Source organism: Anomaloglossus baeobatrachus, chromosome 6, assembly GCF_048569485.1.
Source record: "Anomaloglossus baeobatrachus isolate aAnoBae1 chromosome 6, aAnoBae1.hap1, whole genome shotgun sequence".
Lineage (NCBI taxonomy): Eukaryota > Metazoa > Chordata > Amphibia > Anura > Aromobatidae > Anomaloglossus > Anomaloglossus baeobatrachus.
The window spans coordinates 416,128,664-416,148,755 of record NC_134358.1 but is presented as its reverse complement, the minus strand read 5'-3'; the positions used below and the strand labels follow the sequence as shown (position 1 = coordinate 416,148,755).

Sequence of the window (20,092 nt, the reverse complement as noted above, 5' to 3'; positions counted from 1 at the left end):
TGAATCCACCCATGCTGCATAATACTGTAAATCAAACTTTCTATTAGGCCTCAATTAGATGTCAGTGATTGCTCTTGTATGCGAAAAATAGGACTGATTTTTGATTAGTGTTTTCTATCAGATTTTTTGCAGTGTTTGGTCAATTTTTCACTTTTTACCAACAATATTTTTTTAGTGAACATTTCTAAGTTTCTTCTGCCCATTGTAATGTAAAAAATTAGACAGCACATGGTTGGCAAATTTGTGCTGACTGTTATTTTTACATATGTATAAAATTGTATGGGTGATTTTGATTTATGAATCGGATACGTCTGTCATTTTATTATGGTGCACGATTCATGATAAAACACAGACATGTGAACAGCGTCATAGACTATTGTGAGGTTGTGTTTTATTGTGAAAAACATGATAATTGATATCTGAATGAGGTCTTATTCTTGTGGGGCTGTACAGTCAATATTCACTATTGCTGCCATTAAACTGTCCCTGGCGCTGAGGATTTTTTTCGGTTAGCTTTGCATTCATCCTCTGTTTTGTAAGGTTTTTAAATAGTTGAAAAGTGTTGTCCAGGTTTCAAACACAAGTCTGCAGTCATTTGATGTGACTGCGTGCTGCACATTGACACAATTTACTGGGTGGTTACATGATTTCATATATGCGATTTTCAGACTAACAATGACATGCCGACCAGATTAATTTGGCTTCTCTAAATTCACTTCTATTGGGAGAAGTCAAATGTGTCTAATTGTCAAGAGTCGCCCATAGATATGAAAATCACCTATATGTGGTCACATGAGCACCCACTTGCATTAGGAGTAGTGGGGAATAGTGACGGTGTGTGCACTACAAGCTGTCAAGATGCAGCTGTTTGCTTTCACTAAGAATAAGGTGACTGCGGACTTTGATCCTATGCCTGGGTAACCCATTTAAGCAATTCTATGATCACTGTACCAAACTTTTAGCTAAATGTTTAAAACGAAGGTAAGCCAACATTTTACTTTTGAATTATGTTTTTTTTTTTTTTTTTTACATAAGCTCAGTACATTAACTATTTATAAGTGAAATTCTATTTGTAGTCTATTTTTTCTATACATTGTTTTCTTACTAACCAGAAACACATTTGTTTAATCATTTCTCATTTGAAAACACAATTTTTAACAGTGCGGGGGAAAATGTAGCATAATTGTTTGTTAAAGCTTGAAATGCAGATCTTCAAAGGCTTTAAAATCGGATGTTTCATTTTCCTGAAAATCGCTAATCAGTTGCTAATCATTTGAAATACCAGAACATTAATTTAATTAAAAGCTAATTTATCTCCTACTACAAGAAACATTAAATATTTATCAGGCATGTTGGGGGTATTTTATGCTGAAGTGGCTGTGTCGTCAATGTATCCTATTTATTCATTTTCTGCTATGCACATTATTTAAATATCCTATACTTGCCAGCATGAAAGTCCCGAAAATTGTCTTTGTATATGGTTTAGTTATGTACACACTATGGCCCCGATTGATCAAACAGTTGATGTGTTCAAAGTTTAGTAGCATTTGGAGTTTTTGTTTTTTGACATAGAGCTCAGCAGTAATGGAGCATGGCCAAAAAATTCATCATTATTTAAGCCATAAAATTGCCATAAATTTTGACAGAAGTATACTCCAGTTTCCGACTTGAGTACAATTCTTGCACCATTGCATGGAAACTGAGAGATGCAGTAGCATGTACCTAATGTTTCGTTTATAAAATTTACATTTTATTAATATGCATTAAAATGAAACCAAAACAAAATAACCAAAGAAAAAACTAAAATTATTGCACACAGTGAAGGTTGCTATAATTTCCCAATCAAATTCTATGATACCACTAGACACAGTGGGATGAGGATTTTTGTTAGTATTCTTAATGATTAATATAATAGAGAAAAAAAAGGGCTTTTCTTTCTTTTCTCACCCTAATTAAATATATTTCTACTTGCCAATGGAGTGCATCCTTACTTAACCGATGCCCCCATTCCTCGGCGGCTCTCCCTTTTCTCACCCTCACTTTCCTTCCTCAGGTATAGTCAATTGGGTCTCATAGAAAAAATATATTGTACACAACCACCACTCAAAAACTCAGTGCACACTGATACCTAATCCCCCTAATATACATAAACAGATAAGGAAATATACAGCATAAGGCTAGGTTCACACACTGCGTTTTTTTGACGCTGCGTTTTTGTGCGGTTTTTGCGGAAAAAAACGCACAAAAACGCACCCGCGTCAAAAAAACGCGGCCAAAAACGCACGCGTTTTGCCGCGATTTGGTGCGTTTTTTTGCTGCGTTTTGCTGCGTTTTTGCTCACTGCGTCTCTATGCGTTTTTTATCAGTGAACAAAAAAAAAGGTCTGATGTCATTTCCTTCTTCAATGTGTTCTTCATTCTCCACTAGTGTATGCAGGAGAGCAGACAGCTGCAGAACTACAAGGCTCAGCATACTCCATCCAATAGTGTATGCAGGAGAGCAAACAGCAGCTGCAGAACTACAAGGCTCAGCATGCTCCATCCAGGACTGTATGCTTGAGGGAGAGTCAGGGGGACCAGACCTACAAGGCTCAGCATCCTCCATCCAATAGTGTATGCAGGAGAGCAGACAGCAGCTGTCGAACTACAAGGCTCAGCATCCTCCATCCAATAGTGTATGCAGGAGAGCAGACAGCAGCTGTCGAACTACAAGGCTCAGCATCCTCCTTCCAGGACTGTATGCAGGATTTCTTTGCCCCCCCCAAACAAAAAAAAATGACGTGGGCTTCGCCATATTTTTGTATGCTAGCCGGGTACAGCAGGCAGGTACGGGCTGCCCCCAACCCCCAGCTGCCTATTTGTACCCGGCTGGGAACCAAAAATATAGGGAAGCCCTTTTTTTTTAATTATTTTATGAATTTCATGAAATAATTTTAAAAAAAAAATGACGTGAGCTTCGCCCAATTTTTGAGTCCAGCCGGGTACAACTAGGCAGCTGGGGATTGGAATCCACAGTGCAGGGTGCCCATGCTTTCTGGGCACCCCCGCTGTGAATTGCAGTCCCGCAGCCACCCCAGAAAATGGCGCTTTCATAGAAGCGCCATCTTCTGGCGCTGTATCCAACTCTTCCAGCTGACCTGATGCCGGGTGGCTCGCTGGGTAATAATGGGGTTAGGGCTAGCTGTGTATTATTATCAGCTGGCCCTAAGCCCGAAATTCATGGTGTCACGCCAATATTAGACATGGCCACCATGAATTTCTAGTAAAGATAAAAAAAAAACAACACACAGAAAAATATTTTTATTAGAAATAAAACACAACACAATTAGTGACTCCATCTTTATTGAAATAAAGAACCCCCCTCCGCAGTAATCCTGGGTCAAGGGTCCCGCGCCGTCCAATCCAGATCCAATATCATCTGATCGGTTTGCTGGAAGGTAAAGCGATCAGATGATGTGTCAGGTTCTAGGGGCTGAAGCACATCACACATCAGCTGATTGTATAAAAGCCGTTTATACAATCAGCAGATGCATCGGTGCAAAAAAAAAAAATACTCACTTATGTGCTGATTACCGGCAGCTCCTGGAGCGATGGGGCGGGAGTCTGATCCTGTCCGATCGCTGCAGCAGCTGCTGGTAATCAGGGATGAAGTCTCCTGACGCATCCGCTGATAGCTTAAACCGGCCGGGCGCCCGCGTCACCTCGAGACTTACGATCAGCTGATGCATCAGGTGACTGCATCAGGTGATCCATCGCCAGGTCCTGCATCTATCGGAGGTGTCCCAGCCGTCTGCACACATCCGGAGCGGTGATACCGTGAGAGGAGATGGGAGCGGGCATGGCACCGGGAGGCTGCAGACAGGTGAGTATAACTTTTTTTTTTTCTACTGTTAACTTTTGTTTTCGCAGCCGCTTCCACCTCCCGCCCAGACATGGCGCCGCACGGCAGCATACATGCACAGGACTGGAGGCGGACGCGGCGGTGACGGTACCGGGAGGATTCACGCTTCTGTGTTTACTGACAGAAGGAATCCTCTTCCTGTACATGTCACTTTACTACCCACCTCCTGCCTTTATAGCTGCGTTTTTGGTCTTAGAAACGCACCAAAACGCACCAAAACGCAGCTATTTACGTTTCTCATTGCGTCTTTCAACATCCCATTGCACTCAATGGATGAAAAGCGCAGTGAAAAACGCGGGAATAATTGACATGCTGCGTTTTTGTGGCACCACAAAAACGCAGCTGAAAAAAAACGCTGTGTGCAGACAGCAAAAATGAAAACTCATAGACTTTGCTGGGGAAGCAAAGTCATGCAGTTTTCTGAGCAAAAACGCACCCGAAAACTGCGCAAAAACGCCGCGAAAAACGCACTGTGTGAACTTACCCTTACTTCATAGTTAATTTCATAGGAGCTTAAGCATAGGGTACCAGTTTATATACATTTTTCTAAACTCTCCCTTAGTCCACTTGCTCCTACCTGGCAATGGAGTACATCCTTATTTTTTTGATGCCTCCATTCCTCGGCGGCTCACCCTTATATGCCGCCCTATAGTCCCTATCAATTATTTATAGAATTTTTCTTTAAGTATGGAAAAATTTATAAAAAGTCACTTATTTTTAGAAGGTGCTCTGAGACATTCTAAATATTCATGCATATTAATAAAATGTAAATTTTACAAACGAAACATTAGGTACATGCTGCTACAACTCTAAAATTTGTATACCTATCACAAAAATCTTTTCTTTTTTTCAAAAAACAACTGAGAGATGCACCAAAATCATTAAGAGGTGCACGCCTTTTAATTAATTAGATGCACCTTGCTATCGTGCATTCTTCTTGAAGACTGGCGAGCAAACCCCCAAATGTTTATGACTGTGTGTATGATTTGTTCATCATTAATATACTATACAGTTACACTGTGTTCCAAATTATTATGCAAAAAGAGTTTTGGAGTGATAAGGTTAGAAATTTTTTGTTTGTCATTTAAACTCATTGATGGTGATGTGTGTCAGGGCTCTTTATATCACTGAAAGCAATTGCAGATACCTGTGAAAATTAGTTTGGTCCGTGTGTCCAAATAAAGGCAAGACTCCTTAAGAAGGCTGTTCCACATTATTAAGCAGCCTACGTTTTTTGCCAAAAAAGGAAAGAAAAAGGATGTGTCGGCTGCTGAGAAGCAACAAATTGTGGAGTATTTAGGTCAAGGCATGACTACAATCAACATTGCCAAGACACTTCATCGTGATCATCGCACAATCAAGAAGTATGTAGCTGATTCACAGCACATGCGTGTGCGTGCTGATAAGGAAAAATTGAGGACTCTTTACAACAGGCAATTGCATCAGGTTAAAAGAGCAGCTGCTAAAATGCCTTGTCATAGCAGCAGACAAGATTTTGAAGCTGCTGGTGCCTCCATCGTCCCCCGAACAACAAGATGCATGGTCCTTCAGAGGTTTGCAGCTGTGCGTAAGCCATCCTGTCGCCACCTCAATCCACTGCACACAAGCAGAAACTGCTCCAGTGGGCCAAACGATACATGAAGACTGACTTCCAAACTGTTTTGTTCACTGATGAGTGCCGTGCAACGCTCAATGGTCCAGATGGATGGAGTGGAGGATGGCTGGTTGATGGACACCCCATGAAAACGCGGCTAAGGCGCCAACTAGGAGGAGGTGGAGTAATGTTTTGGGCTGGAATCATGGGGAGAGAGATTGTCGGCTCCTTTAGGATCCCTGAAGGGGTAAAGCTGAACTCCATAATCTATGTGGAGTTTCTAAAACAGCACTTCCTGCCATGGTTCAGGAGGAAGAACCGTGCATTCCGCAGCAAGATCATTTTCATGCATGATAACGCACCGTCTCATGCTGCAAATAACACATCTGCATCTCGGGCTGCTATGGGCATAAAACAGGACAAACTTATGGTGTGGCCACCATCTTCCCCTGACCTCAACCCCATTGAGAACCTCTGGAGCATCATCAAAAGGAGTGTCTATGATGGCGGGAGGCAGTTCACATCTAAGCAAAAGCTCTGGGAGGGTATTCTGTCCACATGCAAAACAATTGAAGCACAAACCATCCAAAAACTGACAAATTCAATGGACGAGAGAGTTCAGAAGCTTCTTTCGAACAAGGGGTCCTATGTGCAAATGTAACATCACCTAGAATTAAGTTTTGACTTGAAAACTGTTTGATTTCATTTTGTAATAAGCTGATAAGGCTTATAATTTCACAATTGACCATTTTATTTTTCAAAATAAAAATAAAAAGGTTGAAAACTCTGCTGTGCATAATAATTTGGAATATACATTTTGAGTGCATTTTGAGTGTTTATTATTTTTAAAAATATACTGTTATCATAGGCAGTTTGATCAAAAACATTTCATTTATACTCGATTAGTAGATGACTGGAAAATAACAATGACTGCAATTCATAAAGTTAATTTAGGAAAATAGGAAAAAATATTTTTTGCATAATAATTTGGAACACAGTGTATACTGCAAATACTTTCATATTGATATCTTCCATGCCCAAAGGGTTGTTTATTCAAGCAAAGGATGTTTTAAACAATGATCAGTGTGATTGTAAATCACGACAAGTACGTCATATGAGTGTTTATTTAGCATGAGAATCATGAATGAAGTGTTTGAATAGAGATCGTTCCAGCATAACCTCAAATATTTTCAATGTTCAAATACCATAAGTGGCATTATTTGCCAAATACAAGAATTCATAAAGTATTGAATGAACAATTCTGTTTATATGTAGAAAGAAAAGGCAATCAAATTATCGATAAAATATTTGATAATCAATTTCATGATTTTATATGAACAGTAGCATTTTCATTAACAACAAACAATATGACACCATTACAGTTACATCCAGAAATATTTGGACAGTGATCGAATCTTTCTGACTTGGGCTCTGTGAGGTATTGCAATGCTCAGAGTGCATGACAAACTGTGGGGTTCACATTTTATCTCTACATTTTTGGACTGTTTTTGGTATGGTAGAAAGTAACCTGGCTATGGGAAGCATAGGTTTAAGAATAGTGATGAGCAAGCACTAAAATGCTTGAGTGCTCAGTACTCAAATTGAGCAGCTCGGATGGGGTTAACTTGAGTGCTCTAATGAAAGTCAATGGGAATCTCGAGCATTTTCTCTGAAGACCCTAACAGGAGGGCTGGGGATTCAGGAAAATTGCTTAAGTGAATGGAAACGGCACTCAAATGGAATGGGAACAGCATGGGGAAGATGCGTGAACGCATTGCTGTATTTGTACTGACCTCAAGAATACAGGCACCCTATCACTTATACCGGGAGGCGAACAGCGTAAAATATAGTAATAAAATGTATTCTTCAACTGCTGTTGATTTGTTTATTCTGCCTCCCAAAGACCAGACAGTGTAAGACATGTTGCTAGGAAAAAAGCATGTAGACATTGAGATACTTTGCACACAAAATTGGCCAGATTTTATGTGAGCCCAACAGCCAGCGAAAATACTACCTCATTTTTGTTGGATACCTATCAAACTAATGCCTCTCTTTGGGTAAAAAAACCCATATAATTTATGGTCAGACAGGAACCTGCAAATGGAGAATTAAAATCGCCTGAGCCTGAAGAGCAGGAGTGCTGAATCAGAAGGCAAAACCCTGTAATCTAAGAAAAAGACTGATGGCACAGCCTACCTTTCTAATGTGAACAGTTTCAAATTGATCATGAAATATAGTAACAAAAAGAGACAATTGTACACTGCAGTGCTAAGATATGTGGAACAATGAATATGGGAATATGGACATGTAATACTGCTGAAAAAACATTAGAAAAATAGGATGTGCCATCAGTCTTTTTTTTAGATTACAGGGTTATGCGTTCTGATTGAGCACTCCTGGTCTTTAGCCTCAGACAATTTTAATTCTCCATTTGCAGATTCCTGTCCGCCCATAAATTCTAGGTTTTTTTTAAATCAAACAAAGGCATTAGTTTGAGAGATACCTAACAAAAATGAGGTCGCCTTCCCGCTTGCTGTTGGGTTCACATAAAATATAGCCAATTTTGTGTACTAAGTACGGTATCTCAATTTTTACATGTTTATCATAGCAACAATTCGTCTGTATTCCCATATTCATTGTTCCATTTACTTAGCCCAATGTTTTACAATTCTGTGAATAGCTTGAGGGTTAAAAATGCTCACTAATCTTCTAGATTAATTCACTGAGATGTGTAGTTTCCAAAATAGAGGTCATTTGTGTTGGTTTCTGCTATTTTGGCATGTCAGGCACTCTTCAAATGTGACATGGCACCTGCAATACTTTTCAGCCATATCGGCATTCCTCCCCTTCTGAGCCATGCCATGCACCCAAATAGTAGTTTTCTACCACATATGGGGTAACTGTGTACTCAGGAGAAATTGCACAATAAATGTTATCAACCATTTTCTTCTGTTACCCTTGTAAAAATACAAAATTTGGTGTTAAGACAACATTTTGGTGGTAAAAATATGATTTTTTTTACTTTCACGGCTCAATATTATAAAATTCGGTGAGGCTCCTGGGGGTTCAAGGTGCCAAACACACCTCTAGATCAGTACCTTAAGATGTCTAGTTTCCAAAATGAGGTCACATGTGTGGATTTCCACTGTTTAAGCACATGAGGGAGGGGCTCTCCAAAAGCAACATTACTTCAATTATCGATTCCAGATAATTTTGCGTTCCAAAAGTCAAAAGGTGCTCCTTTCCTTTAGAGCCATGCCACGCGCCCAAACAGTAGTTTTCAGCACATATGGGGTATCTCTGTATACAGGAGAAATTGCACAACTAATTATATGGTAAATTTTTCTTCTGTTACCCTTGTAAAAATGCAAAATATGTGGCTAAAGTAATATTTTTTTTTTGTGGGGAAAAAATAACATTTTCTTTTTTTACTTTCAAATGTCTTTTGTTCTTGTGAAGCACCAGAAGGTTTAATAAACTGCTTGAATGTGGTGTTGAGTAGTTTGAATTGTGTAGTTATTAGAATGGTGTCACTTTTGGGTATTTTCTGCCATAAAGGCCCCTCAAAGTCACTTCACATGTGATGTCGTCCCCAAAAAAAAGTTTTTTTAAATTTTGTTGTAGCATTAGAAATTTTTGCTAAACTTTTAAACCTTTTAGTTTCCTAACTAAAAAAAATGTTTCCAAAATGATGATGATGTAAAGTAGGCATGTGGTAAATGTCATTTCTTTACTAATTTGTGTGTGTAAGCATTCGCCTGCTCACGTGATAGGGATCATGCCATTGGCTGCGTCTCAGAGAGGTAGCACAGGAATTTAATTCCCTTTAAAAGTCCAGCTGTTTATTAAAAACAACACCATAAACCGCTCCTCAAAGCATAACAAATACAGACGGATTTCAGGTCCGTTATAGTCTCGGTACACCCGCACAGTTCAGATACACTTAATCTGAGTGCAGCTCTCTCAGCCTCCACTCAGTCACGTCCAGTCCGTTAATTCCAGAGAGGTTTCTGTGCCTTTTCCTCTGAGTACAACAGCCCTGTAACCTCTCACAGGCCGTTTCCCCAGGAACATGGATTTCTGGTCTGTCTTTGTTGCGGTCCACCCGCTCAAGTTTGGATACTTCCCAGTATCCTGAGTGGAGCTTCCTCAGCCTTCACTCATTCACGAATGAAGCCAATCCTCTGTTCCTTCAGGTGGGTTCCTTCCAGAGGATTCAGAGCTCTATGAGGATAGCAACCTCTTTACCTGCCAGAGGCTGCTTGTCATGCAGTGCTGTTCCACACACTGCTTCACACATAATGACTGCCATGTGCCAAACTACCTAATTGAGACATGTGTTAGACACACCCATAGGCAGGGGTATGTGGACGGCCAGTCCCAGCCATCTCTTAGCCATCTGTAATCCTGGCTAATTCAAACTATAGGGAAATGTCTGTGGCACTACAAGTGCCAGAAAAAGTTTCCAGGATCACACCAGTTTCGTGTTACATACCTGCCATTTACAATAAGGCCGGTTGCCTTGTCACATGTAACATAACTGGTTTACAAGCATACAAATTAAAAGTTTGAAGATTTTCCTAATTTCTAATTTTTTCACAAATAAATGCAAAAAATTTTGTCCTAGCTTTACCACTAGCTTGAAGTCCAATATGGTATAAAAAACTAGTCTCAGAATCACTGGAATCTGTAGAAACATTTAATTTATTACCTTATAAATAGAGATGAGCGAACCTGAGGTTCACACACAAATCCCCCAACTTTAAAACCCCCGTCCACCCTGCCCCGGAAGTGTTTTTCTTATGGGCCATTAGCTAAACAGTTTTGGGGCAGGGTGGGTGGGGTTTATAAATTACTTTGGGGGGTTTGAGTGTGTACATTACATCTGATCACACTGATTTTACAACAAATATGAGCTGATCAAACACTGTAAGCTGCTCGCACAGGGTTGTGCATCACTCATACCCAAGCACAGCGCTGCTCGCTTGAGTGGTTTGTACTCGTCACTCGCACGAACCCAAACCCAAACCTTGGGGTTTTTGGAAGTCGGTTTCCGAACCCGAACCTTGAACTTAAGGTTCGCTCATCTCTACTCATAAAGTGACACTAGTCAGAATTGAAAAAAATTGGTATGGTCAGTCAGGTGAAAACAGGCTGAGTGGTGAAGGTATTAAACACTGCCTACATGCCTGTTCCAAACTAATCGCTCCCTCCTACATCAACTCTCCTTGAACTGCTTCTAGAGGAAAGTGTGCTGACCATTGCTCTCCCAGGTCTTTTAAATGGCCGGTCGCATTGTGTCATCGGGTCTATCACAGTAATGCCAATTGCCAACATGGCTAGAACATTACTGTGTATGGCAGGCAATCCCTGCATGTTAGTTGGCTAACAGGTGTGAAATATGCGGGGTGGGGACTTGAGCATGGTGCTCTGGCACCCGCGATACTTGATTGAGTATCGAGCGTACCCGAGCACCTCAATGCTCAGTCGCTCATAACTATTTAAGAACACTGTGCATTAAGCTTGCCAAATATGCTATTTAGAAGGCAGATTTAAAAACATAGCTCCGTTCTTCTTTGGTATGATGATAAAAGCTTACTGCTAACCCCTAATTACATTTTTTTTTTTTTTTTGGCTGGCATTGATAGAGGTGAGGGGCAGTTAAACTCTGCAAAAGTAGGATAGCAGAGGGACAGGAAACAGTTATTGAGCTGTAGGCTTGTGTAATATTTGGTGTTCTTAATGTATTTTACTTTTTTTTTTATTTCTCCTCTTAATTACTGTGTATGAAAGCTTCTAGTTTTTATATATTGAGTTCAAGATAAAATTTAAATAGTTGTGTGGATTCAATATCACAAATTACATTAAAACAACAGATAAGTATGTTTACATGTTCGGCATATCTGAATGAATGATTACTTTGAACATACTTTTTTTTTCTTTGATAAAGTATCTTGTAAATCTCTTATTCAAAATGTTCTAAGGTAATTTATAATAAACAAAAGCGTGTCATTTTTTTCCCCATTTGAAAAACAATGTAAAACCAATTAAATTCCAGGTAATGAAATAGAAATTCATGAAGCACAAAATTAACAATTTTATTCATTAACCTCCTATCAGCCGATATCTTATATGGAACCTTGAAGAGGTAATCGCATAAAGACTGTATAGGGCATATGGATGTCATAGAGGGGAAAGCCCCCTATTAGCCAGAATGGAATACCACCCTGTTAGATAGCCTTCTGCTCTGTTTTACATAGCCTTCCCATGCCTCACATACATGGCTATTCATTTCAATAGTCACCGTGTAAAGCTGGTTATAAACATATGATTGGGACATATGGTAAAAGTTCATAGCCACCAGATGTCCCAGCAGTGGTAAACTCCAGGAACCTTGAAGGCTCACTTAAAGGGGCTGCTATTTTTAGGCTAGGTAGGGCCAATAACCATACACCTTCCCAGCTGGAGAGTACAAGTCCCCAGCTGTCTACTTTTCCTTTGCTGGTTACCACAAACAGGTGGGGGACCGTACGTACTGTAATTTTTCATTTTTTTTTTCATTGCGCCTGCCAATCACAGTAATGCTTGTAGCAAATATGGCTACTGCTTATTACTGTGATTGGCAGGCAATCCCTGCATGTTTAGTTTCTGAAAATCCAGCGCCAAACATGTGGGGAGGGGACTCGAAACTCAGAAGGTGAATACTTAAATACTCAATGAGTAATGTATATCATTGGGGATAAAGGTGTTAATTTTGTTGTCATCTTTAATAAATCCTTCTAGAATTACTAGTCTTATGTACTATATCTTATACTTTGTTCTCAAAGTACTGACAAAGAAGGCAGAAGGAAATGTGTTTTCTAATATTGGACACATCCTCTTTTTTTCCTATTGGTAGTGCAAAGTAATACAGTGCTTTCATCAGTCTATTGGTTCAGTAACAAGGATGGGGACTAATGGAAAATAAACTAAACTTAAGTGGTTGTTACTTCCATTTAACATTATTACGAGTACCATACTAAGCATCTGATTTAAAAAACACAGCAAGTTCTATGCTGAATCCGAAAATGAAAAGTGCTGGTTTAATTAGACTTTGCCTTACCGTAATCTCGAAACCGTAACATGTTTAACAAAAAAATATATCCATAGATGTTTTAGACCTATCTGTTCTTACATGCAATCACATCTAATGGGCTGATTTGTACGTCAGCCGCCCTCATTTCTTTATGTTCTATTTGAAAAGTAAATTCTGTGTAATTTTTTTACAGAACACTTGAAATGTGGACTTATTATCCTCAATCAACCTCTGGACAAACACCTCTTAGATCAACTGTGGAGCAAAGGTACTTCATTTTCTATTCATGTATACCTTTTACTTAATGTGATTCCAGTTTGCAGTATTTAGCTACTTATGCTTCTACCTATGAGCTCACAGCTGCTAAACATAGTACAACAGAAATGTGATTAATATTTTTAATACGACCTGGCAGAAAGAAATAAGGCTATATAAAGAGTACGCTGGTAATTGATTTTATACAAATTTCATCTATATGTCAAATATTACTTCCGAAACAGTAGTTTTATTTCACCATAAAAACACTCTTGATATATTGTTAACACAATAATGGAATTATTATCCTTTTTTATTTGCAATTAAGAAACAAATATTTTCAAGTTGGATCCTGTTTTTTTAGGGTTGTTTTCAAGATTGATCTTCAGGAGCGCACCGTTGCATTGGCTCTCAGGGCAGTGCACTGCTGAATGATTGACAGTTCAGACAAGAGGCATTGTCACGCCCTCGCCTGAATAAAGTTCTTTTTTTTACTTCTACATTGGAGGTGCGCAAGAGCACTAAAGATGGCTGGATTCAGAGCAGCAGCACTTACGAGTTTCATAACAAACAGCTTGCACGAGTGAAGTCACTGCCAAGGAAACTGGCAATCACTAATAGATGTGGCTGGTAGCCTTAAGTCCGCTTTACACGCTACGACATCGCTCAAGCGATCCCGTTGGGGTGACGGAATTTGTGACGCACATCCGGCCGCTTTAGCGATGTCGTTGCGTGTGACACTTGTGATCAAGAAAGCTCGCAAAACTGTTCAAAATCGTGAATCGTTGACATGCTCCCCTATTCCCAATTATCGTTGCTGCTGCTTGTACGATGTTGTTCGTCATTACTGCGTCCCGCTCATCTCCGCCCCTCCACTTCTATTGGGCGGCCGCTTAGTGATGTCGCTATGACGCCGAACAAACCGCCCCCTTAGAAAGGAGGCGGTTCGCCGGTCACAGCGACATTGCTAGCCAGGTAAGTATGCGTGACGGGTCCGAGCGATTTTGTGCGGCACGGGCAGCGATTTGCCCGTGACGCACAAACAATGGGGGCGGGTAGTGGGTACGTACGCTAGCAATATCGGTAACGATATTGCAGCGTTTAAAGCAGCCTTTAGTCAACAAGCAGTAACCTAAAGGACTAAACTGTATCTGTTTTTGGGGACAGCGCAAACTCTTAATAATAAGTAAATTGCAAAATTGCCTGTGTTTGTGCGCACATTGCAGTTTTACCCATTTATGATAATGTGAAAAGCCCTACAATAAATTGGTTAGTGATCAACGAGTTGCATATTGCTAGGTTATGTCATCAATATCCTTTCAGCAGGATTCGAACATCTGTTGATTGCTATTAAGAAGAAGTGGTACAATAAAAGTGCTGTAACATATCCTGTCGACTTTTCCAGATAGCCACATAGATTATCTGATCTTAGCTAGTGATATTCTAACAACGCCTTTAAACCTTTAACGACCACTGATATCCCTTTCAATGATGGTTGTTCAGGAACCCTATTCCTCAGCGTGACTTTTTGATGGCACTGAGAAATAAGTGACTAGTGCTCTCCTTACTGGTAAAATTCGTGCTGCTGAAAGCGGACACCGGTGCGCATCAGCCCCGACCGGTTTTGAAACCGATCTAAGTGGTTAAAAGGGGTTAAAAGCGCTTGCTTCTCCCCTCTACTCTTCCACATCTTGTCTTCCCTTCTTGGAGCCTCTCCATCTTCTCTTCACCCTTTTTTTTTATTTTGCCTTATTGATATGTTTGTACCTTATATCTTTTATAAATTACCTGTTGTTATCACTTGTAAACGCTATAAAGGGGTGTTTACTATTGTTACATCTGTTATGTGGAAAACTTTAACCCTAGAACGCATACCTGGGGCCTCGCAGGCCTGCTAGGTCATTTGTTTTCTATGGTAGATTGTATTGCTTGCGCGTTCTAGGGTTAATAAAACACGTTTGGAACTAAAAGGGGTTAAAAGACCCCTTTGGCAGGATCAGCCCCCTCAATCATATTTCGCGGGTGCCGAACATTGCCAAGGTCATCTGATGACCTCAAGGTACGATGGCCTGTTAGTTCAATTGTACTGCAATAAATGAGACCACCAATCAAAGTGAAAAACATTCATGTCCCACAATTGGACTAATTGAAAAAGTAAAAAAAAAGTTAAATAATGTAAAAAAAAGTAGGAACAGAATAAACAAAGAAATGTGAACATAATTGGTATAGTTGCATCCAAAACTACCAGATCTATAAATCTGTCATGTTATTTATTCCGTACAGCGAACATCGTAAAAAACACTAATGATGTACCAAATATGTGACTTTTTTCATTACACTGATACACAAAAAAGTGAATAAAAAGCGATCAAAAAGTGATATGTAAAATAAATGGTATAAATGAAAATGGCAAGCTGTCCCACAAAAATCCCTAACATGGCTCATTCAGAAAAAAAAATAAAAGTTACAGTTCTCAGAATATGGTGATGCAAAAACAAATACATTTTTAAAAAGTATAGTTTTTACTGTGTAAAAGTAGCAAAGCATACAAAATGTATTTCTGGTATCACTTAATCTTACTGACCCAAAGAATAAATAGTTTTTATCACTTTTACCGCAGAGTGAACTGCGCAAAATTATATATAAAAAATAACTGATTTTCTGGTTTTTGTTAATTTTACATCTGAAAAATCTTAATAAAAAGTGATTAAAAATGTTGTGTGCCCCAAAATTGTACCAAAAAAATCTCTAAATTGTTACACAAAAAATAATCCCCCATACAGCTCTGATAGCAAAAAAATAAAAAACAGCTCCCAAAATATTGCGACAGAAAAAACTATTAATTGTTTTAAAACATTTTTCTGTGTGATAGAAGAAAAATATAAAGAAATCATCTAAGATAAATTTAGCATATCTGTAATCGTATCGACCAAAAGAATGAATACCTCTTATCACTTATACGACCCTGTGAACTGCGCAAAAGCAAAATTAAAAACTATTTTTATGCTACTGTCTATTTGTTTGTTCTACCTCCCAAAAATAGGAATAAGCCTCAGGTAACATTTATCCTGTGTTCTCCGCCGAGCATTTATGTCACAATTTCCATGTAGATCCCAAAAACTGTGATTCCAACAAAACCCCCAATGGAACCACTGACTATAATGAGGTAGATGGAGGCACTTTTCACTCCTGGTCTCTGTTGTGGATATGTCCCATCATTATGGTCTACCATAATTCTGTACCATAGTTCTGTAAACACCTGAAAAGCTGGATACCACCGGGACAGATGCGAAATAGAGTCCAAACTGTCGCAATCTTGCTCCTTTATAGTAAGTGGTACCTTCAGCGATTTCGTCTGAATTGCATTTGTGGGGGATTTACGTGATCAAAAATAATGTACCCCAAAATGTTACCAATAAAACCCCTAACTTATCCGCACAAAACCAGCTACCACTTAAGTTCGTCACTGGAAATATCGGGGGCTCCCACTTTACTGGTAGAACTAATGCGGGTGTCACACGAGACGATCTATGATGCGATATGTCGTCGGGGTCACGGTTTTCGTGGCGCACATCCGGCATCGTTTACAATGTCGTCCTGTGTGACACCTACGAGCGACGCAGAACGTTCGCAAATCGTGCATTGTTGACACGTCGCTCATTTTTAAAAAGTCGTTTATTTTTCTTTGCGTCGGTTGTTCATCGTACCCGGGGCAGCACACATCGCTCCGTTTGACACCCCGGGAACGATGAACACAGCTTACCTGCGTCCCGCGGCTCCCGCCGGCTATGTGAAAGGAAGGAGGTGGGCAGGATGTTTACATCCCGCTCATCTCCGCCCCTCCGCTTCTGTTGGACGGCCGCTGTGTGACGTTGCTGTGATGCCGAACGTCCCACCCTTTTCAGAAAGTGGATGTTCGCCGCCCACAGCGACGTCGCTCAGCAGATAAGTACATGTGATGGCAGTTTAACGACTTTGTGTGCCACGGGCAACTAACTGCCCGGGACGCACAAACAACGGGGGCGGGTACGATCGCTCGTGTGATCGCACAATAGATCATATCGTGTGACGCCCGCATAAGACTCTGGAAAAGCGACATGGCTCTCACCCCAGATAAAATCCAGTGAAATTTGCGCTCCTATATCTAAATGCCTTCCTCCTTCTGAGTCCTACATTTTGCTAACCCACAGTAAGTGGCCACGTGTGTGATATTTTTCCTACACCAATGACAGCACCACAGAGAGAGGGGATCCACCTACTGAATAAAAAGGCGGTACCACTCCCACGCATCAGTTGGTTTCCTGTTCTTGGAGGGGGAACCTCCTGAAGTGGTACTCGCCAGATTTAGAGGATGTTCCCAGGCCTCGCACACCGAGACGGGCAGCGGAAGGGTCCCTGCTGCAGCTAGAAGCGAGGGGTCCTGGAAGCGCCATGGTGGGCCCAGGGGGGCTTTCACAATGTGTGCGGGTGCGAGCCGCGGCGCAGACATGGGTGTTCCATTGGGCTGCCGTGTTTCCTGGGTACGCATGCGGATGGCATACTTCCTCATTGGCTCGCCGTGATGACGAGTGCACCTGGGATCACATGACTGGTCACATGGTAGGAAGCAGGAAGTGACTTCCGGGCTCTGGTTGAGGCACCTTGGGGGAGGGGCTGTACCTGGCAGGTCCTGCACTTGTTTAAAAGTGCAGTCTGACTATCAGCAGAGCGCTTTTGCTCCAGCCACACATCTCCCCCAGTGAAGATGGATGAAGCAGTTCACAAGCAGCAGAAGCAACAGCAGCAGCAGCAGCACCAAGGTTGCCACCACCTGCAGCAAAGTCAGCAGCAGAAGCAACATGGTAAAGGTGTTTCCCACTCTGGCGGGTGGTCCAACAGCAGTGCCAGCGGCACCAGCCAGAAGAGTCACAGCTCCAGCAAGGTGGATCAGGGGAAAAAAAGCTGATTCCGCTGCCTTCGGAGGAAATGTGTCACCTGATCCGATTTTGCCTCCTTATCCTGTACCGTCAGGACAATCTTTTTGTTGAGAAAAGCCCAAGAAAAGTCTTATGAAGACTGAACACCAGGAGTGCATTCTCTATAGAGAAGGGTTACCCAGCACTTGACCCAAATGTCTATGTCAGTCCTGCATTCAGCAGACTGTCTATGATGAGACCCAGGGCTTTGCCTCCGATCTAAGGGCCATGATTAAATCGGAGGTGAAGCGATCCCTTAAATCTTTATCCAAAGGGAAGAAAGAGAAAACGAAGGCACATGGAAGATCGTAACCCCTTTCAAGTGAATTCGACAGATTGGAAGGGGAGTGCGAGTCCTCTCACTCCTCCAGTTCATCCTCTTCCTCTAACTCCGATATGGCGGTACACCATTGCTTCCCCCAGAAGACACAGATAAGTTGGTCACAGCCGTTAGGTTCACAATGGGTATACCCGAGGATAAGACTCGTAAGACAGTGGAAGACATCATGTTCGGGGCCTCGAACAAAAGAAACGTTGAGCCTTCCCGATCAATAAGAAAATCAACTCCTTTATCCAGACCGAATGGATAAAAACAGAAAATCGGGGTTCTCACCCATCATCATTCAAGAGGAAATACCCGTTTGATGACTCCGCCACAACATCATGGGATTAAGCCCTGAAGCTGGATGTGGCCATCTCGAAGGCATCTAAGAAATCCACCCTACCCTTCGGGGATTTGGGAATCTTAAAGGACCCAATGGATTAAAGATCGGATAGCTTCCTAAAAGGGACCTGGGAAGCTTCAGCAGGGGCCCACAAACCAGCAATTGTGGCGACATGTGCGGCCAGGTCCTTATCAGTCTAGCTCACTCAGGTAGAGGAGCAACTTCATAGCAAGGTGACCAGGAAGCACGTTTTATCCACGATTCCGTTGATGCACTGCGCACCAGCATTCGTTTCCGATGCGTCAGCAGATTCAGAAAGGTTGGCTGCTTGGTCTGCAGCACTACCAAACGCGGCTCGCAGGGAACTCTGGCTTAAATACTGGCCAGGGAAAATGGAAGCAAAATCAAAGCTATGCTCCATCCCCTGTGAGGAGGAATTCCTGTTCGGTCCCGTGTTGGATGACATCTTAGAGAAGGCCGGAAACAAAAAGAAAGGGTTCCCAAACATCATCCTTCCATCTTACCGGGGTTCCTTTTGGAGAGCAAGAGGATCCCATAGAAGACTCCCCTAGAGACCAGTGGAGATGGAACTTGGACCCAGGAAGGAAAGATCAAGACCTCATGTTTAAGGGTCCCTCTCTGAAAGGGAAAAAGCCCTCTCAGTGACTGTGTCCCAAGGTAGGGGGGAAGACTCTCCCTATTCCTTCCTGCCTGGGGAAAAATCTTGACCTAAAGCTGAATCCTCTCAGTAGTAAAGTCCGGCCTAAAGTTGAGATTTCTGGATTTGCCGCCACAACGTTTTGTTCTAACATCCCCCTGTATGTCCCTAGTAGAGCAACAAGCGTTGGAATTGGAGGTTCTGGACCTGGTGAAGCAGGCAGCTCTATTAGAGGTTCCAAAACAGGAGCAAGGGAAGGGATATTATTCCCCTCTCTTATTAGTCAGCAAACCAGACGAGTCCTTTAGGACCATAATAAACCTGAAAGGCCTGAATGTTCATATAAAATCGGAAACCTTCAAAATGGAGACAATCAGGTCAACAGTGAACATTCTCTTTCCAAGATGTTATATGGCCTTCTTGGATTTGAAAAACACCTACTATCATATGCCTATACACGTGGATTACCAGAAATTCCTTAGAGTGGTCCTTTACATCAAAGGACAGATACGCCACTTCCAATACAAAGCCCTCCCCTTTGGGCTTTCAGTAGCTCCGCGTGTCTTCACCAAACTGATGGCCGAGGTAGCCGCTCATCTACGGAGGCACAACATGCTGCTAGTCCCATACCTGGATGACTTTCTGATTGTGGACGCATCTATAAGTCATTGTGTTGTGCAGATGCAGGAAGTGTGTTCCACCATAAAGAACCTGGGCTGGTTACTTAATCTAAAAATATCAAGACTAGTGTCACACAAAGTACAGGTATTCTTGGGTCTCATCCTAGATTCCAACACCCAGGAATGTCCTCTTCCACAATACAAGTTATTACATATCCACAACAAAGTCTCCAATTATGTCACCTGTTATGTCTCTCAGGCAAGCCATGTCTCTCCTGTGGTCACTGATCTTGTGTATCCCGTCAGTTCCTTGGGCTCACTTATCACGCTAAAACCATCAGTGATCCAGTCCCTCCTTTGTTGGAGAAAC

General features: G+C 41.4%; 1 protein-coding gene across 2 annotated transcripts in view; it reads left to right on the top strand.

Moving 5' to 3' along the window:
• Nucleotides 1-20,092, top strand: part of TPK1 (thiamin pyrophosphokinase 1) — a 754,585-nt gene that overhangs the window by 257,933 nt on the left and 476,560 nt on the right. For both annotated transcript variants that reach the window (XM_075316612.1, XM_075316611.1), the window contains exon 3: nucleotides 12,763-12,837. In XM_075316612.1, coding sequence (XP_075172727.1) covers nucleotides 12,763-12,837 — 75 coding nt within the window. The remainder of the gene's footprint in view (nucleotides 1-12,762; nucleotides 12,838-20,092) is intronic.